A 24,301-nucleotide genomic window follows, 5' to 3' on the forward strand; every position below is an offset into this window, starting at 1 on the left:
TCAAGGCCTTAGGGACTAACCAGGCTACAGGAGGCAGGTCAGGCAGATCACATGGACCAGAGTGTGGGGGTGGAGTTGGGGTAGAGGAAATGAGGTTGGCCAGAAGGGGAGTATGGTATACTTTAAGAAGGTGCATGATGCTGAGAATCTCTCCTCACAGCACTGCTTTCTGTCCTCCCTACAGCATCCCTGTGAGCACTGCCTAACCTAGAGGATGGTGCTGGTTCACACCACTCCCCACCCCACTTTTTTTTTTCTTTTTTTTCTTCTTTTTTTTCCTGCTTCTGACCTGCCCACTGGCTCTAGGCAGCAGCTCAGGAGCAGTGGGCAAGTGAGAGCATCTTCAAATAGCATTAAAAGAAATCAGGGACACTGGGTGGCTCAGTTGGTTGAGTGCCCAACTCTTGATTTTGGCTCAGATCATGATCTCAGGGTCCTAGGACATAGCCTACATCAGGCTCCACACTTAGCTGGGAGTCTGCTTGAGATTCTCTCATTTTCTCTCTCCTCTGTACCTCCACCCCGTGCTCACATGCATGCACTCATGCTCTCTCTCAAATCTTTTTTAAAAAACCAAATTGCTGGGATCCCTGGGTGGCTCAGCGGTTTAGTGCCTGCCTTTGGCCCAGGGTGTGATCCTGGAGTCCCGGGATCGAGTCCCACGTCAGGATCCCTGCATGGAACCTGCTTCTCCCTCTGCCTGTCTCTGCCTCTCTCTCTCTCTCTCTCTCTCTCTCATTAATAATAAATAAATAAATAAATAAATAAATAAATAAATAAATCTTTAAAAAAATAAAATAAAAAACCAAATTGCTTAAATGATGTTTACACGGAGTGTCAGGGTGGGGGTAGGAGCCTCAGAGCTTTCTTTCCAAGGACACTGGTAGAAAGTTTACGATGGGAGATGCTATACTAACAGTAGTGACTGCAGCCAAGCTATCTTCTGCCAGAGGAGCCTTGAACAGGCAGCTAGGCTTAGGCAAGGGTCAGGTTCACTATGCTTGCTCCAAAATCAAAGGAACTGTCTTTAAAAGCTTAATTGTGACTTCTAGAAATCTTAGCTAGACATGTTGAGCATCTTCATTTCCTGTCTCCATTTCAGAACGCACCTACATTAGAGGTAGCACTCCCCACATAGAGCGGGAGAGCAGATGTCAATGGAATTCTGCTTAGTGCAACAGAACTAGAAGGTGGAGTGAGGCAAATGAGGCCACTCTGGCCCCATTTAGGGGAACATACAGCTACTTCCTGCCTGAGAACAGCAAAATCAGCCTGAGCAAATTGAGGGACCACCCACTAGCCCCTGGGACCTCATTAAGCTGAATTTTATTTGAGACATTTGGTTGACATGGGAGAGATAAATAATTGTGATTAATGGCACCTTGGCTCCTGTCACGAGGCTGGACAGAGTTGTGTCAACAACTACCTGCTGACCCCTCCTACATACTGTCCTTTCCTGCCACTAGTATTTTTCCCTCTCTTACCTGTGTTCACTCCAGTGGCTGTGAGTACTCTCAGGAGTCAATTCCAAGGCCCAAAACAGCATTAGGAGGCCCTGGGGAATGGGTAAAGACTAAGAAGAAGAAGGAATACGGTTCCAGTGTGGAGAAGCGGTGGAGTCAGCATGGCCATGCTGGCCCGTGCCCATTGGTCCCAGGCTTTCCCTGTACAAAGAAGGCTGGGGCCAGCTGTAGATTGGAGGGGTTTGGGAGGGCTTATGGTATGCAAGAGTTCCAACTGTGAAAGCATAAGCAATGCCATATTTTAATTGTCATGAGCAATAAAAACTGGGCAATGAAGAAGTCTAGCCTCAACCCATAGACAAGGGCAGGGGCCAGGGTCTCTGACTAGGCCAGTGTGGCCTCTGGCATGCTGCAGTTAGCCCAGTCTGGCTTGTATGCACTCAGACCATATAATGGCAGCTTTTACCCATAGGCTTTTCTTTGTGTTATGGAGAGACCACAGAGATCATAAGCTCTCCAGGTCCTACCAAGCAAGGATCCAGTTTGCCCATGTGAGAGGAGGGTGAACATACAACAGCCCTTGCCCACTGGCATTGCTGGAGCATGAACACTGTATCATCTCAGAGGATTTTTTTTGTTCTTACTGTGTTGAAATAGGTTTAAAACAGAGTTTGAAGACATGCATGAAACACAGAGTCCCTGAGGAGACTGAGATCTCCTCTCCCCTGGGCCTAAGAGAGCAGCCCCTCAGTGTGGTGAGAGGGGAGCAGGGGGCTCTTTCCCTATGGCCTGTCCAGGAATGTCGATCACAGGGCTGCTGCCAGCCCAGCACATGTCCATCCCTGGGTGGCAGAGTGCAGAGCATACATGGCATATGGCCTGCTGAGGACAGACAGCAGGCCGAGGCCAGGCTTCCGGCTGGCAAGTGAAGGCAGCATGATCTTAAGGAAGGACACAGGTAAACACAGGGGCAGGCGGCTCAATAAGAGGAGCCCAGAGGAGACGATACTTACCTAGCCAGGTGGGGAGGGAGGAAAAGAAGAAGAGGTGAGGGCCCCATAGTCTGGTGGTTTCTCCATCATCCTCTCAGTGCCTTCCACTGTGCCTTCATGCAGGTGTTCTGACATTAGGAGGGATGGATATTCCATGTTTTTGTGTTGAAATCGGTTGCTATTTCTTATATTCAGTTTAATAAAATAAGCAAATTTCCTGGTCCCTAGCTGTAAGTAGGGATTTCTGTCTGTTCCAAGTTCTTTTCTCTCTGGTGCCTTTCTCTGGCCTGCAAGAGGGATTGGTGTCTGTGTTCCTGTTTCTAAGAGACCAAGTGATGGTGACAGAAAAGGAGATCCTTGTTCCCTTTCCCCCAGCTTAGGACATCCTTTGCCACAACCTGACCGCTTTTGAGTGACCCCCTTGGCCACGGCCCAGTTCTGAGAACTCTGGAGTGGCTGAGCCTGTCCAAGCCCCAGATGCCCTTAAACCCAATAGCAATTGCCTTTCCTCGAAGATTTCTGTGGTCTTGTAGAAGGGCCTGAGACCTGCCCACACTGGCAAGGTACTTGTGAACTTAAGGCTTTCTCAGCCTTGTGCTAAGATACTGCCTCAGGCAACCAAGGCCTAACTGGACATCTGCCCCCTGGTTTGGAAGACTTAGCAGATAGGGTCTAGGATCCTGTCCTGTCCTCATAGCTCTTCCTCTAGCTGTCACATGTCTGCTTTTGCTCTTCGCCCCTTCCTTGCTGAGGGATGGTGGCCAGGAGTGGTAGATGTGTAGGAGACCAGAGGGAGGCATACACAGCTGCTGCCTGTGTTCATGCCTGGATAAATAGAAGAATCCATCCTCGCTCCAGTTATATTCAGTACAGGCGAAGCCAAGTGCGAAACAGCCCCTTCTGCTCGTGACGTCTGGGAGCCTCTGAGTCATCAGTGCTGGCTGCACTGACCAAGCCGGTATCTGCCCCTCTGGGCTCCTATGAGCAGACCTGCCCTGACTGGGGCAGCTATGGGACAGCCCTGTCACCTTAGAGAGGTTCTCAAAACAGGCCTTCTCCAGTCGGTTTGGTGCCACTGGATTTCCCCAGAAATAGATAGTTTTCTGTCCTAAGACCTTTTACCTTTCATCGTCTGCTTACTGAATGCCTACCATGTGCTAGCAATAAGATACCATTAATAAATGCTCATTAGAATACTGTAAGTAATAGTGGTATAAACAAAGTGCTGTGGGGAAAAGCATTACTAAGTAAATAATGGAATGGTTTGAGTGAAATCCCATCTGTGCAGAGTCTTGATGTGTTGAGTAGGAGTTCACAGGTGCAATAATAGAAGGAGCATTCTAGCCACAGGGACTTGTGTGTACAGAGGCCTGGAACAGTGCATCGTGTGTGGAGCTAGAGTTGGTTTGGCATGACTAGATCAAAATAATGAGGGCCAGAATGGTAGAAGATGAGATTGGTAAGAATCCAGTTGTAAGAAGCTTGTACCCTGCTGTGCTGAAGAATTTGAACTGTAGCAGAGAACAAGGAAAGGATTTCAGCAATGGAAGAAATTACCGGGTTTGGATTTTTTGTTAAGTAAGAACAACAGTTACTGAGCATTTGCTATATACCAAACTCTTCTTGGGTGTTTAAATCAGTCACTGGAGGTCACACAGCTAGTAAGCAGTTGAGCAAGGCTTGGCCCCAGGTAGTCTGGCTCCCTAGCCTGTCTACCCATCAGGCCATACTGGCTGCGACAAGCCTCTCCACAGCTTTGTGGCAGGGAGATAGGGATACCAGTGAAGGAGATGGCTACCCAAAGTAGGACCCGCACTCAAGGAGAGATAGTAAGGGTAAAAAAAGGGGGGGGGGGAGAATCCAGAAGATATTTATGATGTAGGAGTAGTGTGCCCTGGAGTTTGATTGTGAATGTAAGGGAGCCAAGGATGATTTCCAAGCTTCTCATGCTACCAATTGGGATAAGAAATGCAGATGGAGGAACTGGTTTTATAGTGAAGATAGTAGATTCAGGATTCGACTTGTTATATGTGAAATTTCTCAGGTGGAGTTGAATTCTGAAGAGAGGTCTGGACTGGAAATAAAGTTGTGGTGTCCTATAATTCCGAGAGCAGTGAAAGACAGGGACTGTACAGCTTAAAATGGCCCCCTGGAGAATATCCATATTCAAGGAGCATGTTGGGAAAGAGTTCACAATTGAAACCAAGAACAGGGAGAAGAAACCATGACTGGGAAGCGCAGAAGCCTTTACAAAAAAAAAAAAGAAAGAAAGAAAGAAAGAAAGAAAGTTGAAAATGGAAGAGGGGTTCTTTACTGTCAGATCCTTCAAAAGGTCAACAACAATGAAACGCGAGAAGAAATAGTTAAAATGACAAGAGTTCTTGAATGACTGTGTGGTGCTAGTTATGTTGGAATACCAACAGTGGTGAGTCACCACGGTGGACCGGGAAGGAAACAGGAGGGGAGCAGAAGTCTGGGCAAGGAGAACCCGGTCAGCCGGGTGGGAATGGAGACTGCAGCGAGATTTTCTAGGATGGGCAAAAGATTCATAGGCAAAGAGGCAGACACTGACAAAAAAAGGGAATAGGAATGGTAGAAAAGAGGTGATTGGTGCCTGAGGAAGCGGAAGAGGGTGTGATCTAGAGTCGGCTTCATTTCCTTTTCTCCAAGGTAGAAAGGAAAGAAGTCATTAATATAAGGACTCTTTAAAGGCGAGGTGTGGGTCCCCATAGGAACCCTCTGTAAAAAAAAAAAAAAAAAAAAAAAGGAACCCTCTGTAGTTGAGGTGAAGAAGCCTGAGAGTCAGGGTAGTAAAGCAGAGTGCCGTATCCCAGAGCAGGCCTTGGGATCAGGGAGATACAGGTGCTTGCAAAGGGGGAACTGGCATTTGAATCTAATGTGATTGGACAACATTCGGTTCCTCTCAGACCAAGTCAGATGTTTGATAACCACTCGCAGTTATGCCATGGCATGCACACGCTGATTTGTCCTGACCAGACGCCAACCATCGTCTTACCACTAACTCAGTCCTCACGGGGCTTGGGTACAGCCTGGGGTATTCTGGCTGGGCTTTGGAGAACGCCGCTGTGGCTGCCTCCCTGGCCCAATGAAAGCAGTCTTCACGGCTCTTCCCCGCGCCAGCCAGGGAGCATGGGAGGAGCTGGGCCATTCAGGCATGCCCTACTCTCTGAAGGAATTTCAAAGCTTGCCTCAGGCCCAGGAAACCTCTGGGAACAGCTGCCACCAGTGGTGCCCTGGACAGGGGGCAGAATGCGGGCAGCTTCATTCCCTGCGTGAACCTCAGGGAAGAGAGAGTTAAATCTTCCAGCCTTTACCCTGGGTTTTCTTGGGAAGATGAACAATCTACTTTCCTCATTGTCTGCACCAAAGGAATAGATTGCGTCAGTTTATAAACTGTGTTACCGTTTGCAAAGGCCTGGAGTCAGCAGGTTTGCATTTCCCGGCAGACTCAGACACTGCTCATCGCCTTGGCTGCTGCTTCTCTGCCTCAGGCGGGACTGGGAGCTGCCCCGTCCCCCCCACCCCTACCCCTGTCATCCCACCCTTCATCCCTGAGGTAGTCAAGGAGAGAGAGAGAGAGAAAGAAACCCTGAGCTTCTGGCTGAGCCATCTTGTTCAGTGCTCAGGCCTTCCATCAACCTCCAGGAGCTCCTTGGCCCCTCGTGCCACTTTGCCAACCCAGGCTTGATTTCCAGGCATTCCTAGGGCTTTGGCTTGGGCCAGCGCACGGATGTCAGAGAAGAGGTTTTCTGGAGAATAGTTGGCACTGTGGGTTGGACTTGAAAGAGTCATCTGATCTGGAGGTGCTGAGGGGTTAGGAGCAGAGGCACTGGTAAGGACTAGGGCCCCGCTGCTCCAGCACCGGGAGGATTTGTACGGCTGCCTGCCTCTCTCCCCTGCCCACTCCCTGCTGGCAGCCACCGGTAATGAGACCCGGGAGGTATTTCATGGGCACTGCCTCTCTAGCTCCCAGAGCGTCACATTATTAATTGCGTCGTGTTAATGTTCATCGTCTCTAAGAGACGGTGTATCTGCCGTGCTTGTGAGTGGAGGGTACACGTTGGCTGTGTTAAGTTGCTACTATATTAAGGTGAGGTGTCTCTTTAAGTTCACAGCTGTAGCTGTGGCAGCACATTATAGCCTTCGTGCAGCATCAGTGATGGTGGAAAACCCAGCTCTACAGAGACGTGGCTACCTCTGGGTAGCAGGCAAGGAGTCCCAGTTGCAATCTGGTTGCTCTGGATCACTACTCACATTGTGGCCGAGAACTCTGGTGGGAAGCACGGGTAGGGAAGAGGATTGAGTGCCTTTCATCCCCCTCTGCAACTTTTTCTGCGGGGCTTGAGGGTTCCATGGGGCTTCCCCACTAACCCTCCTCCCACGTAACCCACAGTCTCCTCTCTCCTCTGCCCCTAGTCATACTAGTATACCGCCAGCCCTCTAGCCAGACTCTAACCTCAGCTACTTCAGAGCTGAGAGCACCGTAAAACCCTGGTTCCATTGGCACCTGAAGAAACTGAGCCTAGAGGGGGTTTTTGACACACACACACACACACACACACACACACATGCACCCAGCTCAGATCACAGTTCCAATCTAGGCTTTTTCTTGGCTTTCTCTTTGCTGTTTGGGGCCTTCTTCCCATCCAAGCTTTCCCATTTTGTTCCCAGTTCCAGGCTTCTGCCCCATTCTTGTTGCTGGTGGCCTTGGGGGTGTTTAAAGCAGGCTTATGGCTAGAGGCTTCTGCCTGTTGTTAGGGCCCCTGATGTCACCTCCCCAGAGGCAGCCCTAAGCATTCTGCTCTCTGCCTGTGAGAGGAACTGGTGGCCTGTATAACCCTCCCCACACACACACACACCTCCCTCCCCGCCCCCCCCCCCCCCCCCCCCGCCACACACACACACACCCGCGGGAAGTCCTTGTTTCCAGGTGTTTCCAGGTGCCAGGGCAGGGGTGGCCTGCACTGCTCCTGGGGCCTACCTGGTTTCACCTGTCCTGCCTGAGGCAGCCCACTTCCCCTGTGGGAGGGAGCATCTCCCCATGAGGGAGGGAGCATCCCCTCGGCTATTCTAAACACTCTCTCTCTCTCTCTCTCTCTCTCTCTCTCTCTCTCTCACACACACACACACACACACACACACACGCACGCACGCACGCGCATTCCACAGCCTTCCCTGTGCTGCCTCAGACACTTTGCTGAGAGATGGGGCCAGTGCACTTTGGGGAGGCTGAACCTTTTCTCCATCCTCTTGACACACAGAAAAGGGAAGATGGATACATATGTATGGGGTTTCTTTGCCCTGAGTGTGGTTTGTGGTGGGGAGGGGGATAACTAGCTGCCTTATTGTAGCTTGCCTTTCAGTGGAGGCACCTTCCAATACCTTCTTCCTTCCCTGGCCCACACCTCCCCAAGACCCAAAGAAGGCTACGGGAGGACCTATGTGTTTTTTCAGCTTTGTCCCAGACTTGAAACCAGTAGGCATCCAGTTTGGTTCATGGATCAGGAGAGGTAGGGCAGCTAAATAAATGCCCAGAGCAGTCAGAATTTTCTCTGTGGTCTTATGGTGACCTTTTAACTGATACAGCTCTCCGTGCTCCTTTACACACACACTCACACACTCACTTTACAGAAGGTTTAGAATCTGAAGGGTGACTGGCTGGGAAGGACCAGAACAAGTTGAGAGAGAGGAGGAGTGTCTATAAGAGCCTTGTCCCCTGCCTCACTTGGACTTCCCTTCCTGTGACCCCCGGCACCGCTCCGGCCCAGCACTGTACCCCCAGGCTCAGCAAGTGTTGCTTTGCCTAGAGGAGGGTGACTCAGACCCCACTGCCTGCCTGATTGAAGTAGTTCCTAAGTTAGGAAGCTGGACAGAATCCAGACAAGTAGAAAAAGGAGTATTTTGGGAGACAGAGCAGGACAGGGACAGAGTATATTTCTGGAGGCCAAGGCACTCCAGCCCCTAAGGGGAGGATTACAGGCAGTGAAACAAATTCATGGCTACCGACACCTTCTCTTCCTTGTTTGTTCCCAGCCATGGAGAGTGAGCTGGGGGCTGCTCTGATTCTCCCCTTTCCTCTTTCCCTTCTCCCCTTCCTCACCCACCCACAGGGTGAGGCCACAGCTCGGTTGGGTGGGCCCTGAGGTGTGCCAGTTGCCTGGGCATGGGAGCTCTTCCTCAGTAATTAGGAGACATGCAAATTAACAGCCTGTGCCGTTTGTATTAATTTGGTAAATAAGCCAGAACAATTTCATTAGTGGCACATTAATGTGCTTGGGAGCAGGAAGACGTGTCCCACTGTGAGGCAGCAGGGCCTGCTACCCCAGCCCACAGGCAGGCTGAGTCCAGTGTGTCTAGCTGCTCTCTGGCTGGGCATGGCTGGCTGGACTGCACCCCCCCACCCCCTTGGCCCTAGGGTGGAGAAAGACCTCTCATCTGCTTGTTCGGCTGGGTTTGAGGACAGTCACACATTAGCTCTTCCTACTTGCCTTCCCTCCATTCTGTCTTTCACATGAGGCCACCAGGGCTTAAGAAACCCAAAGCTTTTTTAGGTGGGGAGAGAGCTAAGGGGATGGAGCTCAGCCCAAGCAGAGCTGTTGCTGCTTCCTATTTGATGAAGGGAAGAGGAAGCCATTTTATGTTACTGCCTTTATTTAATACACAAGCCCCACTTCTCTGTTTTTTTGTTTTGTTTTGTTTTTTGTTTTTGTTTTTTGTTTTTTGTTTTTTGTTTTCCCACTTCTCTTTTTACAGAGAAAGAAAACTGGCTAGGAAAGAAAAGAGGTCATGTGACTTTCCAAAAATTCACAGCCGGAGATAGGATTTGAACCCAAATCTGTCTGACTCCAAGATCCATGCTCTTCCTTGCTATGTCTCTGCCCAGCTCTGAGGAAGATTCAGAGTGGAGAACTAGTTTTGTTCCCCTTGGGTCTGACAGTCTAGTTGGAGAATAAAGACATTTGGAAGTGAAATAAGTGCCCCTATTACAAAGTTGATGATGATGATAATGAAGCATTTATGTGTCAGTGCTTAGTATATTTGTATTAGCTCATTTAATCATAACAAATCCTGGGATCCCTGGGTGGCGCAGCGGTTTGGCGCCTGCCTTTGGCCCAGGGCGCGATCCTGGAGACCCGGGATCGAATCCCACGTCAGGCTCCCGGTGCATGGAGCCTGCTTCTCCCTCTGCCTGTGTCTCTGCCTCTCTCTCTCTCTCTCTGTGTGACTGTCATAAATAAATAAAAAAAATATTATTAAAAAAAATCATAACAAATCCTTTGAGATAGGTAATACTTCAATTCCAATTTTGTAGCAAAGACACAGAAGATAAGTGACTTGTCAAAGCTCATGCAGTTAGTAGGTGGACTTGAACTGAGGCATTCTAGCTCCACAGTCTAAGCTCCAAACCTCTGTGCTACACACTGCTGCCTCAGTGCCAAAGGGTGGGGGAGCCCATAGGTGCTCAGAGGGTGATTCACTTGTTGGGTTAGAGAAGCCCTCACAGGGAGGTGGTGTTGAAACTGAACGAGCTCAGCTCACAGGGCCTCTGGTCAAGTTTACAGGAAGGTTAAGACTTTGGTCTTCAGAGTGAATTCTGTGTGCTCAGAAGAATAGACACAGCACAAGGCTTGGCTCACCACCTGCTCTGTCTGCCTCAAGAGCAGAGGGCAAGAGATGCTGGTGGCTGGCCAGACCAGCAGGGGTGCACAGTGAGGCAGCAGCACCCAAGGAGCAGGTCTGACCTTTGGGCATCTAGGCTGCTTGCTGCTTCATTCTCAACCAGCCACTTCCCCAGTGGGATGCCATGGCCCCATTCATCTCTCTCAGGAAGCCTTCTCTTCCCCTCTGTGCTGTTTTCCTAGGTCTCAGCTTCAACTTGAACACTGAAGAGGGGAATGAAGAGAAGAGCCTCCATCTGTTCCCTGCTGATGCCGCTTGTGTCCATGTGTACACATATCCTGTGGTGCCCTCAAGGCCATATCAGCTCACACGTGTACACACCAAATGCCCACCCACAAATCAGCCATCCTGGTAGCCCATGGTAGTCACCCAAGGCTTGAAATCCCTGATGTCACCTGCCGTTGTAGGGAAGTTGTAGAGTCCAAATCTCTTCCTAAAACACTCCACAAGATGCTGAAGAGACAAGTAACAATGTTGTATACAACAATGTTGTATACACAACACATGATGAACAGTGGGTCTCATTCGTGATTACAATAGCCAGAAAAAAAACAGAAACAGTTTCTTGTGTATTTGACAAGAACAAGCCTCCCCTAACTCTTGTCTTCAGTTTGAGGAAAACTTGAAAGAAATAGCTCTCTGTGCATCAGTATATAGTCAATCCTCGTTATATACGATTCCATATTTGCAAATTCGCTTACTAAGTTTTATTTATAACCCAAAATCAGTACTCATGGTACTTTTTGATCATTTGTGGATGTGCAGAGTCATGAAAGATTGGAGACTCCAGGTGGGTACTTTCCCAATTAAGGTTGCAAAAGGTGGTGCTCTGCCTTTTTGTTTCAGCTCTCACACCATAAACAAGTGTACTTTTCCTTAGTGCCATGTTTCCTCCCCCCGTTTCTTTTTGGTGTGTGCTTTTTCTTGGCAATTTTGCAGTTTAAAATGGCCTCCGAGCAGAGTACTGAAGTGCTGTCTAGTGTTCCTAAGTACAAGAAGGCTGTGATGTGCCTTAAGAAGAAAATACATGTGTTAGATAAGCTTTATTCAGGCATGAGTTACAGTGCTATTGACTGTGAATTCAATGTTAATGAAACATCAGTAAATATTAAATAAGATGTCTTTAAACAAAAACATGCACAGAAGCAGGTTACATATTGATAAGTTGTGACCAGAGTCTTGGAGGAACCTAATCCTGTGTTTCCTCTGGGAGCAGTGGCTCAGGATTCACTAATTCAGTGTTCGTGGTAACTTTATAGAACATAAGTACTACAAATAACAAGAATCAACCGTATCTGTATATCTCTATATGAGTATGTATTTATATGTATTTTTTTTAATTAAGAGAAAATACCAGGGCACCTGGGTGGCCCAGTTGGTTAAGCTTCTGACTTTGGCTCTGGTCATGCATGATCTCAGGGTCCTGGGATAGAGCCCTGCCTCAGGCTTCCTGCTCAGTGGGGAGTCTGCTTGAGGATTCTCTCTCCCCACCCCCATAAATAAATAAATCTTCTAAAAGAGATAGAGAAAATGTAAAAAAAAAACCTGAGTCTTAAAGTTGATCAGAGAAATAGAGCATATACAGACGTTGGCCCATGAAATGCTAGAGTCAAGCCACAAATTCCTGGCAGTTAATCTAAGAGGAATGTGATGAACAATGAACACATATACCAGCCTGGGAGCATCATGCTTATTAACCCTTGCTTGCTCCCTGTGAAACTTTGGTGAGGTTTAGAGGAGGGTTAAGACTTTGGTCTTCAAAGTGAATGCTGTGTGCCCAGAAGAATAGACACAGCACAGGGCTTGGATAGAAAGGCCACAAGCCAAGAGACTCGGGAGTAGCCTCATCCCTTCACTAAGCCCAGTCCACCTTCCCTTGAGTGCCTTTGGGAAATTAGGAGTTTGCAGCAGCCATAATAAAAGGGGAAGTGGAGACCTCCAGGCTACAACTTTATTTCCCTCTCTAAGGCAAGATGGATTCAACTGGAAGACAGTGCCCAAGGATAGAGATTTCTTTCCTCTGCAGCTGGCTGGGCCCAGGGACTTGTCAAGCCCAAGTTAGTGTATCGATTGCAGGCAGGGAGAGGCTAGGTAGTGTGAAGGCAGTGTTCACCTGCCAAGAGAGTTGGCAGTGTTGACCCCAGGCATGGCTACTCATTGTTGGAGTCTCCCGCTAGTGCAAGCCCTTGCAAGGCCAGCATCTGGTTTGTGGCCTCCAGGGTGAGGTGTGGTTTCAGGGTTTGCTGGTGAGTTGCGATCTCAATCTGGGCACCCTCTAAGATGAGCATGATTGTACCTACCTGGGTATGGGTACTTCATCAGTTTGCCTCTGAGGTTCTTGCCTCTGTCCTAGCAATCCAGTGCCAAGAGAAATGACGTAGGTAGCCATCAAGCTTCTTGTTACAACCACACTGGCCCACTACAGGCTACTTGAAACTAGAAGGAGGCCTTGTACTCCATCAGGGCAACCATCAGTTTTAGGAAAAGGTATTGGGCCACTAACATGGTAAAAGATAAGATGTCCAGGAATGGGGGACCTGTCTACCCACATACAGAGTCAACTTAGAATGGATCTATATAGAATGTTTTTTCCTAACTCTTATAAACTCTTCATATCTGCTTCTGGGCCACACCCCAACCTCAGGTATCGTTGAACTTGCATTTCCATTGGAAAGGTAAACTGTTAGCCTTAATTAAGTAGGAAAAGGGTGCTCAAGGATCGGGAGAAGCCCAGGTCCTGCCTGCCTGGTCCTGTCCCTCTTTTTCTCCCCATTGCCTTCTCTCCGTAAGCCCAAGCCACCCTTCATCTCCTTAAGAGTTGTCCTGTCCCCCACATTGCTCCCCATTCCCCTATACTCACCTCTCTAACCCTTTGGCCTACGCTGCTGCCGCAGGCTCCAGCCCAGGCTCCAGCCCAGGCTTCAGAGAATTCCCACGTATTTAGACAATCATTTTATTGCTTAATCGAGCTTGAAGCTGTTTAAATTAATACAAGTTTTCATATTTGGCAGCAAAGGCTTTTACAAGCCCCTTTAGCAGAGAAAGGAGGAGGTTGGGAGAGAATCAAAGAAGAAATTTACCCTGGGCCATTGCCTTCATGAGGTGGGAGCCAATCAGCCACTGCAAAGGCTGTGGCATCGAGGCCACCTTCTTGGAGGAGCAAAGTCCGTACTGTGTCTGTGGTTCTGGGTCTTGAGGAGGCCCTCCATGGAAGAGGTTCAGGAGCTCTAGAGCACCGCAGGGGTCCCTGAGGGTTCTGAAGTTCAGCCACAGTGCACAGCCCCCAGGACTGGACTTGGAGTAGTGACTACACCCTTCTTGGTGCTTCCTGTTGGGCAGCTTCCTGCTGGGGTCACCCCCTAGCTGCCCTGTGTGCACTTCCTGCTCACATCCTTCTGCTCACCTGCCCCCTTACCCTCCTCTCCTCACCTGGCTTTCATCCAGCCACTTTCATTACCTTTGTTCCTCATTAATTCCTTCAGCTCTGCACCCTCAGGGATTGCCCTGCTCCTGGGGCCTGCCTGTCTTTCTAGAAGAGCTGGGCCGGGTGGGTGCTAAAGAAGAGAGTGATGTTCCCTGAGTTGTGTCTACTGCTTTATCTCACTCCTCCCCAAGCTACACTCGCACGCGTGCGCACAGCGATGACCACAGACTCCCTTACTTCAAAAGAGCTGAGATGAGGGAAGTTTTGAAGTTGCTTGGTCAGTGACGTTTCTGTAAAGGATGATTCTGGGTGTGAGGCAGAAAAGCAAGAATCACACTTACGGAACTGAAGCAAAGGGTTCTAAGAGGGGTCAGCAGTGCCAGAGCTCCAAGAAGCTCCGGCTCTTTGGGCCAGATGAGCCCCTGTCCTGTGGTGTGAGGGCCCCCCTGGTGGCCCAGAGGCTGCCTCCTATAGGCTGACACCCCCTTCCTCTGTTCCCCAGGTAGAGGTGGAGGTAGAGAGCATGGACAAGGCCGGCAACTTCATCGGCTGGCTGCACATTGACAGCGCCAACCTGTCCGTCTTGCTGGTGGAGCACGCACTCTCCAAGGTCCACTTCACTGCCGAGCGCAGCTCCTACTACAAATCCCTGCTGTCTGCTGAGGAGGCCGCCAAGCAGAAGAAAGAGAAGGTATCATGGGGAAGTGGGCCTCCTGGGGAGGAGGCGGGTGCCACCCCAGAGCTCAGACTTCTTCTCTCCTTCCCTCTCCTCCCCCAAAACATTACTGCCTCCGCACAGCAGGCAGAGTGGTTTTGTTATCCCACAGTTGAGGGACCCTGGTCGGTGTTGGTCTGAGACCCTACCTTAGGAACCACACATGAGCAAGAGAGAGCCTGCCAGCTTAGGCATCCTCGGCTATAGGCCTACTCTGGTGGACCTGGTGGAGCAGAAAGGTGTCTGGAAGGTGATCTCAAAACCATGAGAGGAATGACTGGGGGAGCCCCTGGGGAGCAGGAACCCAGGGGGCTGTCCCTTCTCCAGCCCAGCCCTTCCCCCTGCCCTCAGAGCTACCTGGACACCTGCAGCCCCCTTCTGAATTTCCTTTACATGGCCCTGCAGAGAGCCCCATTGTGGAAGCTGCCCCAGGAGATGCATAAAGCTGTTAAGAAAACAGATTTAGAGCCCATCAGTCTCTGCAGACACTGCATTGAAAAGACAAGGGGGGTGGGTTGGAAAGCAGCTTTTGGAAACAAATGGACGATTAAAGAACCCAGTGGTTTGGTGGTGGGAGCTGGGCTTGGCACCCTCCAACTCAGCCTGTCACCACTGACTTACAGCCCAGCCCTGATAATGGGAGTAAATCAGCCGGCCACCAATTTGTCAGGGCTTCTCTGAGCTTCAGGAGGATTTCATGGGACAGCCGTGCTGAGCCATAAATTTGTTCCAGGAATAAACGTTTCCTTCCCCATGGGGCAGCCATCTGGCTTGCAACTCGCCTCCCAGAGCCAAGGCCCAGACACCTGCCAAGAGGAGTAGGGGGCTTCAGGGCCTCAGGGCTCCCCATTGTCTTCCAACCCAGAACAGACACCACCTCACTCTGCCTCTTCCTGGCTATCTTCCCTCAGGGACCCAGCTGAGGGACACCTGCCTGGATCTCTCTATTCCTTTTCTTCCCATTCCCTATCCATGACCAACCCCCAGTAGGGGTGAAAGAACTCTAGGGAGAGATGACCCAAAAAGATTGGGACAGATTGAAAGGGATTGTCCATGCCTTGGAGGAATAGGCCACCATGAAGCCTCTGAGGAGGCTTCTAACCCTTTCTTGTCCCAATTCTGCTCACATTAAACCTCATCTTCCTAGAGTAACAGGGAGCGGGCAGTCTTAGCTTCTAGCACAAAAGAACTGCTTCTTGGGTTTCCTGTTGGTGACAGCTGAACTTAAGGCTGCCACCCCCATGTCTTCTGCCTGCTACAGGGGTAGGAGGAGATGTGGTACTGGGGCCATGTGTGCAAAGGGCTGAGCCTTCACTGAAGAATTAGCTGGGGGTCTGTGTGGAAAGCACTGGCTCCTAAGGCTCAGATTCTGAAAGCATCTTTGTCCTCAGGCTCTGCTCTCTGAGATTAGAGACCCCAGAGTGACCCAGGAGAAGACAGAGGGGGGAATCTGACCTGAGATGGAGGGATGGCTGCCTTGCTGGGTGTTACCCTGGCATCACTATTTACTACATGGTGGGTTTGTCTGAAAGAGCCCAGGACATCATTTCATTGGTGCCGCACAATGATGGTGAGGAGTAATCCTCAGTAGTTACTTACACAGGCTACGTGTTTTTATTCCAGGCCAGTTAAAATGCAGTGTGCTCCTCTCAGTGTGAGGGCCTGCCTGCCTCCTGGGTCCCTCTCCTGCACATCCCATCCTCTTCGAGGATCCTGGCAGAATCTGGTGTGGCTTGCCTCTTCTGGTGGGGTTGGTTCCCAGGAGCAGCATGTGTAGAGCATAGCACCACCCCTCAGAGTTGGCTGGACTCAGAGAATTTGGTAGCCAGCTGGAGGACAGCAAACGGCATGTCTGAAGTGTCTCCAGGATTTCCAACCTTGCCTTGCTTGTGACCCCAGGAGGGCTGCCTTCACTGTCCAGAGACAGGCACGTGTGGGGTTATGAGATCATGGTGGGTCTATCTGCGGGAACCTGGCAATGCTGGTTTCCCAGCTATGAGAATTTAGCTGCCTCCCTACTGGGCCCAGTTCTTTCCTGTACCCTGCAGACCCCGCTCCTCATGAAGATGCTGGTCAGGAGATGCTTTCCTCTATAGGAGGCTAATGCTGAGTTATCCCCTCCTCCTGCAGGAATACTGGGTTGGTCTGAGGACCAAAGACAGAGCCATAGATGGCAGGCACCAGGACCACCCTCCCCAGCCTCCCTTCTGCCCCAGCAGGGCCCTGGACAGGGCTGGATTGGCCATTGATTGCCTTTTATTGAACTTGTCTTCCCCACTGCGAGCTTGAAGGCCTCCACCACCCTGGTCCTTTGCCAGCCCCACCCTTGGAGCCTCCTGAGCAGTGATATTAAATAGGAAAGCCTCTAGCCAGTGGAGCCTCAGTCCACATCACCCATCTTCTGCCAGGCAAGGATCTGGGGGCTCCCTGGGGAGGAAGTGTGGGAAAGAGGGAGGGCCAGGGATGGGTGAGGATAGGAGGAGAGACAGCCTGTGCTCCTAACCTGGCCCCACAATGTAGAGGGGACCTGAGCAGAACAGGAATTGGCATGACAGAGTGGCAGTGGAACAGATAAGGGAGGAAGGAAGGAGTTGCTTCCCTAGCCATTCCCCCGCCTGGGTCTGTAGCCAGGGTCATGGAGGGCTTACAGAGGAACCCCGCCCCAGGACACAGTGCCATCCTGGCCCCCAGCCTAATAACAGACCCTACTATAAATTAGAGGAGCTGGGAAAGACCTTTCCACACTAATGCCACATGGGAGTGGGCCCAGAGCAGAGCAGATCCCTGCCTTGGGTGGATCTCCGAGCATCCCTGGGCCTTGCTGCTGACGCCCAGCTCAGGCTGGCCTCCACCAAAGGCCAAGGGCATTTCCAGCTCCAGAGTCCCATCCTCTGCTTGGCATCTTGGCCATGCAGGTCCTTCCCCAGCTCTTCCATCTGCCCAGAACCTGGGGGAGAGTCGTAAGGCACGGAGTCTGTGTTCAGTGTGTTCAGGCACAATTACTGTTCTCTCTGGAAAGGGTCTTTGGGTTTTCCTTGTCATCACCCCGTGGATCCAGGATGAGGAGCATCTCCCTGCGAATTCCCCAAAACAAGCTCTTTGTCAGGAATCTGATCTGAGAGAGGGCTCAGCATGGCTGTGGGGAAGTGGCAGTTGTCTGCCAGTATGTCTGTCCTCTCTCTGCCCCAGTTCTGCAGAAGGGCAACATAAGCCAATATGGGCAAAATGTGCCCTTGTTTTGAGAGTGGGTCAGGGCCTCAGCTGGCTAGCTGGTTCCCACCTAGAAGCCACTTAGCCAGGCTGCATTTACCAGTTTGCCAAATGCCATTGGCTAGGTCCCAGGGAATAGATGGTCCCCTCCATCCTCCGAGGGAAACCTGCAGGGCTCTACTGAGGGGCCAATCCAGCCCTCCCTTAGAGATAGGAGCAGCTTTCAATGTCCTACCCTTAGGCCACCTTATACTTCTCACCTTGGGAAGCAGCAGGGTACACCCTGCTGTGCCCCTCCCATTCCCCAGTGAGCTGTGGAACTTGTCACGGGACTGGCCCTACTGCTACCCTCCCTGGTGGGAGCTGGAGGCCTGCAAGCTCCCTGGAGCTTTTGTTTGCATCCTCCTTGACCTCAAGCTTACTGCCCACCTGAGCCTGCCAGAAGAGGAGCTCCTTCCCCCCTCCCGCAGGAGGAAACCTGATGCTGTCGCCCTGGGCGCTTTAGCTTGAGGAGTCATTAGCAGTTTCTGCTCTCACCCTGTCAGTCTGTTCCCAATTCATCAACACTGCTGAGGAGCCTCCTTCCCTACAGCGGAGGGATGCAGTGTGGGGCTGGGATGGGGCCCTGACTTTCTAATGTGCTGTGGGGAGATAGGTAGTAAGAACAACGAGGTAGGCCAAAAAGGACCCACTAACCTGGTTGGGGATGGGTTGCAGACAGGTTGGAAGATAGGTGCTGGCTGGAGAAGGGAGCAGAGGAGGGTGGGGAGGAGGGGGCAGCACTTGGCTTCAGCTCATTTAAGGCAGTGCTGGCAGGCTTGTGAGAGTCCCATTGGCCCTCGAGCTGCACGGATGCATCCCAGCGTGGCTGGGGGGTGGGGGTGCGGTGATTGAATAGTCACTTCCCTGGGGACCCTTCCACTCTCGGGTCTGGGGAGAAAGTGCCTCAATAGGATGTCGGCCTTGGAACCAGAAATCATTGTGGCTATCCCCCAGGATGCTTCAGCTATCCGTGCCATGGCCTCTGATTGAAGAGGCCCTTTCACAGGGAAGTCTGAAAGCTAGAGACCCCTTTCGGCCTGGAGGCTCTGATGTTCCTAAACTAAAGCCTTACTGTCTGTCTGTCTCCTCTCCTACGGCACCCAGGCCTGGGCATGTGCAAAACAGAGATGTCTGGATGCTAGTGAGGAGGGAAGTAGCTGTGTGGGACCAATATTGGGAGTAGGTGAGAGGGGTCAGGGAGGGTTGGGTTAAAGCCCCTCCCCAAAAGTCAGAAGGTGATGTCACTGCTGTGTGTGACTGTCAGAGGTTTGCACCCAGGTGACATCTCTCCCATCCCCCTCAGCCACTCCCTAGCAGCCTCCCCCATGCTCAGTTCCCCAGTTTGCAGGGCCCTGGCCTCCCCTTCTAGTGGAAGCATACTCACACCACGCTGAAGGCGGGAGCAGGGCTTCTGCAGGTGTGACCCAGGGAAGTTCAGTAATTCTGACATTCCTGCCCTTGGGCTGCTTCCACCTGCCGTCTGGGGATCTCAGGATCACCTGAGTGATCATGTGGTCAGACTTGCTCCTCTTGCAAGGGAAAAAAAGAAGATGCAGGAGGCACATGGCTTGACCAAAGTCCAACAGCAAATTCAAGGACAAGACACCCCATCTCCCACCTACAACTTTTCCTACTGCTCAGTGCTGCCCTCCATTTCTAGATGCCTGGTCACTGTCGATAATGCCCCCTCAGAGATCTCTGACACCCAGATGCCTGGGTTCAGATCATGGTTCTGCTGCTTCTAGCAAGCCTGGGTGCTTCCAGTTCTTGTCTGTAAGACAGGGCAACATTAATACCTATCCGAAGGGTTGTCATGAGGATTCAATGAATTTCTGCTTGGAGCATGTTTTGAATAGCGCCTGGCACCTAGGAAGTGTGTATGTTTTGACTAATACTTTTGTCACCCCCTGTTCTTGTGTATCTGTGGGGACCCTGTGTGTGGTCCAGCCCCTCACCCCCTTCTCACTACTCAGCTGGACACCCCCGCCCACTCCTACTCTGACAGGCTTCACTACTGGGATAATCTCCTGGCCGCAGGATCGGACTTGACGCGCTGTCACACGGAATCAGCTTCTGAGCAGCTGTGGCCTTGACAGTGCAGGGCCAGGGGAGGAGGGGAAGGGCCTGGGTGGAGGGGAGTGGCCCAGCTTCTGAGCTGCAGTCAGAACAACCTGCTTGCAGTGAAGACAGAGAAGGTGCCGAGAGGAGGCATTCTCAAACAGTGACAGACCCTCCCCTCCACGGCATAGGGCTGTCACTTGGAGAGCGTCAGGAGCACCACGGCCCTGGACAGTGTGAGGGCCTTGGGAGTTCAGAGTGACCCCTCCGGAGTGCTGTGGAGGAGGGTGGTGGGGATCCAGAACCACTGCAACACCAAGGTTCTCATGCTCTGGTATGTGTGAGGATTGCCTGGGTGCCTGCTTTGGTTTGTTTTACTTTCTCTGAGTGCAGTTATAACACATCCTAACTTGGTAGACTGTGTTGGGACCCAGGTACCAGCATTTTTAATAAGCTCCCCACTTGCTTCTGATACCTGCCAGCATTTGAGAAATGATTGATCAGAAGAACTTCAGAGTGCTCTCCTTACCCAGTCAGAGGTAGGAGAATTCTAGGGGCTCAGCTCAGTGTGATGTGAGTGCCCTGTGGTGACTCTACAGTCTCATCCCAGGGGTGGCCCCACTTGCCCACAGCCCCTTTCCTGTGTCCTTTCTGGCTTTACTTCCTAACCCCCTAACCCCCTTTGCTGACTGCACATGCAGGTCTGGGCCCATTATGAGGAGCAGCCCGTGGAGGAGGTGGTGCCCGTGCTAGAGGAGAAAGAGCGCTCTGCCAGCTACAAGCCAGTGTTCGTGACTGAGATCACTGATGACCTGCACTTCTATGTGCAGGATGTGGAGACCGGTGAGTACGCCAGCCCGGCCCGCCTCCAGAACCCCCTCGGCTCTGCAGGGTTGGGGAAGGGCACAGCCTGTGCATTCCAGGGGCCTCTCCCAAATAGCCTTTGGCAACTGGCCATCCCCTGGGCCCCACATGCTGCTCTGTGCCCTCAGGTTATTTCATGTACCGCAAGTGAGCCCTGGAGTGGGTGAGGCTAAGCAGGGTCTCTGAGGGCTGGTGAGGTAACCCATCTGGTCTGGGTGATACTCAAATTCTTGGGGAATTGTTTTGCTCTTCTCAGACACCCCTGGCTGGGCTAGGCATGGGGATTTGTAGCTCTCAGAGTCTATCAGGAAGCAAGGAAAAGATTGACACAATGTGGTCAGGAAGCACAAACCAGCATCACTTAACCCTCCTCCCCCTCAGCTTCCTTGGGAAGGCAGCAGGAGGAGAGGAGCCTGGGCTTTTTTCTCTGGGGTTTCTCCTTCTCTAGAGGTTACCATAGCCCTGAGTGGTAGCCAGTTGCCATGGAAACAGGCTGCGCTCAAGGGGAAGTCATCCCCCCCCCCCCCCCCCCCCCCCCCGGCAGTCTTTCTGAAGGACCCTCTGTCTCCATCCTCCTCCTGCCTTCAAATGCTGTGCCCTGTGACCAGGGGACACCTCAGCAGATACCTCAGGCTTCTGGAGGACAGAGCAGTAGAAGCCACTCTTGCAGCCATGGCCCTGTGACCCCTCCGGCTCAACTTCCCACCTCCACTCCCTTTGCTCTCTACCCTCCCCTCCTTCCTCTCCTTGAATCCCTCTGCAGGGAACCATTTTAGTTGAGAGTAGAGGGAAAAGCTCTTATAGCCACCTCGGGGTCCAAGAAGCCAGATCCTTGCAAGGGAGAGGAGCCTGAGGAAGTCAGTGGCACTCGAGGCAGCCCCGTGGGTGGCAGGGTATGGCCTGCCCAGCCCCCCGGTGCCCCCTTCCCCTTGCCTGGCCCCTCCGGATCATCAGCCACTTCCCTCTAATGACATTTCTCAGGCAGCTGTTCTGTGGCCATGTCAGTTCACCAAGGAAAACCAACTTTCTTGAGCCCTGGGCTGGTTCTGCCTGGGAGGGAAAAGAGCCAGAGAGGGGTAGAGATGAGCTAATGAGCCTTCAGGATGAGGTTCCCTTGAGGTCAGCTGCAGTCCTGCTGGGCATTGCCAGGTCTGGGTGGTGTGACAAAGAAAGGAGTCTTTGACTGGTGGTCCAGGCAGGAAGAAGAGCTGTTTCTGAGCACAGGAGCCAGGAAGAATGGGCCTCAGGAAGCTCAGGAAAAAGGGAGCTTGAAGAGCTGGCCAAGGTTCAACAGCTCCCTAGCAGGCTCTTCCTGGCCTCTCCAGGGGACAGAGCTTACAGGTTCAAGGCTTCAGCCAATAATCTCAGAGGCTTCCTGGGCATGCTCTGTGCCCCACCTGGCTATCTCGGTCAGCTCTAGGGAGCCAGAACACTGCAGCGAGTAGTGGCCAAGGTAGGAGAAAAGGAACCAAGGGGGAAACCATGTATTCTTGAAACACTGGGGAAGGGGGTGAGGCGCTTGTTGGCACGCTATCTGGAGGGCTGTAGTGGACTCCTGAAGAGAAGACCTGACCTTGGTTCCATAAAATCCTTGAAAATAAACTTCAGCAACTACAGCCTCCCTCTTCTGAAACCTTTCATCCTCTCCTAGGGGACATCCTCTTGCCTTGTGTCTCTTCTCTTAATTAAAGCCTGCCTTCAGGAAGGATCTAATGAAATGATGAAAGCTTTGCCATTAGCTGTAAATGACCAGCCAGGCTCTGTGTAAGGACTTGTTTGCAGGAGGCAAAGTCTGCCTCTGTTGCCTTAGAGCAAAAAAATAAAAATAGACCAAGTATGGAAAGAATTTGTCTTGTAGAAAGTTTACTGCTGGGTTGGGGGGGGAGGACAGCTGTTTCCTAAAAGTCCCTGTTCTGAAACTGGGGCTTATGAATGCTGGGACAGTGGCCCATGCAGAGGTCCAAGAGTGGACATGTCTTTGTGTGTGAATGCAGAGTGCATCTTCAATACAGTTGAATTCTTAAGCATTCTGCATGTGTCAGGGATTTATTAAGCCTTGCAAGAGCAAACAGAACCAAGTGAGCAATGGTCTGTGCCCTGAAGGAGCTCACAGCATAGTGGCAGAAACATAAACCAGACAAGGAACATATAAGGCCAACTGTTGACAAGTGTACCAACAGCCAGCATGTGTTAGGCACCTGTTACAGTGTGGCCATGGGCTCTGGAGGTGGAAAGAAGAATCCCATACCCACACTACATGAACCCAGCTACCCTTAACTCAGAGAGCAAAGGGGGCACAACAGGGCTGATGCAGAGCTAGAGGCAGGGCCAAGGGGGATGGGAAAGTAAAGTTACTGGGGACTGATGCTTAGCTGAGTGGGGCCGGAGGACACAGCATTAGGGCTTGAGGAGGGAACCTGAGAGGACCCTGGGTGTTGCCAAATGTGATTACCAGTTGATGAGCAACAGGGACTCAAGATTGGGGAAAGATAGGCAGGGAAGAAGACTCTCCCCCACCCACCAAAGGGAGCACAAGTTGGAGTGGGAGGTTGGAACGCCAGCAGTACCAAAGCTTGCTTTTGCATGTACCTGACATGGTAAGCAAAGCCAGAGTAGCCAAGTTTGAATATACTCTGGGTTCTGCTCCCCATCTTCTGTGGTTCAGAATCTGAGGCTCTTTCCTTGCCCAAGGTTGTGTGGGGCCCATCCTTCATGTTTGTCCCGGGGAGACACTGGCAAAGAATGGCTGCAGCCCTCATTGAATGGGTGTAAGCTGTCCCACTCCCACCCTGGATGAGGCCAGCTGGCCTGGCTCCACATCCCCATGTTTCGTCCACCTACTTGAATGGAGCCCAAGAACATCCCAAGTGACTTCCAAAGCCCTGGCTGGTGGATTGGAGAGCTGATGTTGTGTGGTTGTGTGCCTCTGAAGCCCAACGTGTCAGCAAGTCCCTGTCCCACTTTTGAAGACCGTGTATACCTCTTGAGCAGAGACCAAAGAGGACTTCCCTGTGGAATGGGGCAGGCCAGTGCCACAGGCAAATGCAGAACACCATGCCCTGCCTGCTCCCCAACCCAGGTCTCACTCCTTCTTCCCCTGCAGGCACCCAGCTGGAGAAGCTGATGGAGAACATGCGAAATGACATCGCCAGCCACCCTCCTGTCGAAGGTTCCTATGCCCCCCGCCGGGGAGAATTCTGCATTGCCAAGTTTGTAGATGGAGAATGGTAAGCCACTTGGAACTGAGCAGAGTCTTAAGCAGGAGCAATAGCAGGTCTGTCCTCAGGGCACAGGCCTGCATAGCTACCAGGTAGACTTCAGGCATTTGCCTTAGCAACCTGGTTTCCAGCAGGTGGTGATTGACTTTGGCCAGCTCTCCAGTATGACCCTCCTCATTGCCCACCACCCATCTGGGGCCTATGATTTTCCTGCAGCCCAGTGAGCCTCATGTATAGAAGTAGTGTCTCTTCTTGTTCCTGGGAAACTATTGAGGGAGCCATGGCTGGCTGAGACTCTCCGACACAGCCCTCACCCTACACGGGAAAAAATGATGTCACACGGGGTAGGGAGGGTGGAGGCTGACTCTTAGTGAGTCCAGACCAGCCGCCCGACCCTCCAGCCCAGCTGTCTGGAACATGAGCAGGAGCACTCACAGGCTGCAAGAAGGTCACTTATGTCTGATCTACCAAGAGTAGGGCCCATGGCCTTCCCTGGGTGACGAAGTGACTTGGATGTGTTCCCTGCTGCGGCCCCCCAGACAGATCTGCCGGCTAATTACAGCTGCTGTTCAGTGTGCTGGCTTTAAACAGCAGACATCAATCTAGTCATTAGT

General features: G+C 51.6%; 1 protein-coding gene and 1 long non-coding RNA gene across 2 annotated transcripts in view; both read left to right on the forward strand.

Moving 5' to 3' along the window:
* The window catches only part of LOC144289028 (uncharacterized), a 79,476-nt gene extending 69,105 nt beyond the window's left edge, over window positions 1–10,371 (forward strand). Inside the window, exon 3 of the long non-coding RNA XR_013357105.1 lies at window positions 10,339–10,371. This is a non-coding gene — a long non-coding RNA (uncharacterized LOC144289028). The remainder of the gene's footprint in view (window positions 1–10,338) is intronic.
* The window catches only part of SND1 (staphylococcal nuclease and tudor domain containing 1), a 420,919-nt gene that overhangs the window by 391,016 nt on the left and 5,602 nt on the right, over window positions 1–24,301 (forward strand). Inside the window, exons 17-19 of the mRNA XM_077857229.1 lie at window positions 14,083–14,271; window positions 20,307–20,448; window positions 23,573–23,696. Coding sequence (XP_077713355.1) covers window positions 14,083–14,271; window positions 20,307–20,448; window positions 23,573–23,696 — 455 coding nt within the window. The remainder of the gene's footprint in view (window positions 1–14,082; window positions 14,272–20,306; window positions 20,449–23,572; window positions 23,697–24,301) is intronic.

This window comes from Canis aureus, chromosome 18 (assembly GCF_053574225.1).
Source record: "Canis aureus isolate CA01 chromosome 18, VMU_Caureus_v.1.0, whole genome shotgun sequence".
Taxonomy (NCBI): Eukaryota; Metazoa; Chordata; class Mammalia; order Carnivora; family Canidae; genus Canis; species Canis aureus.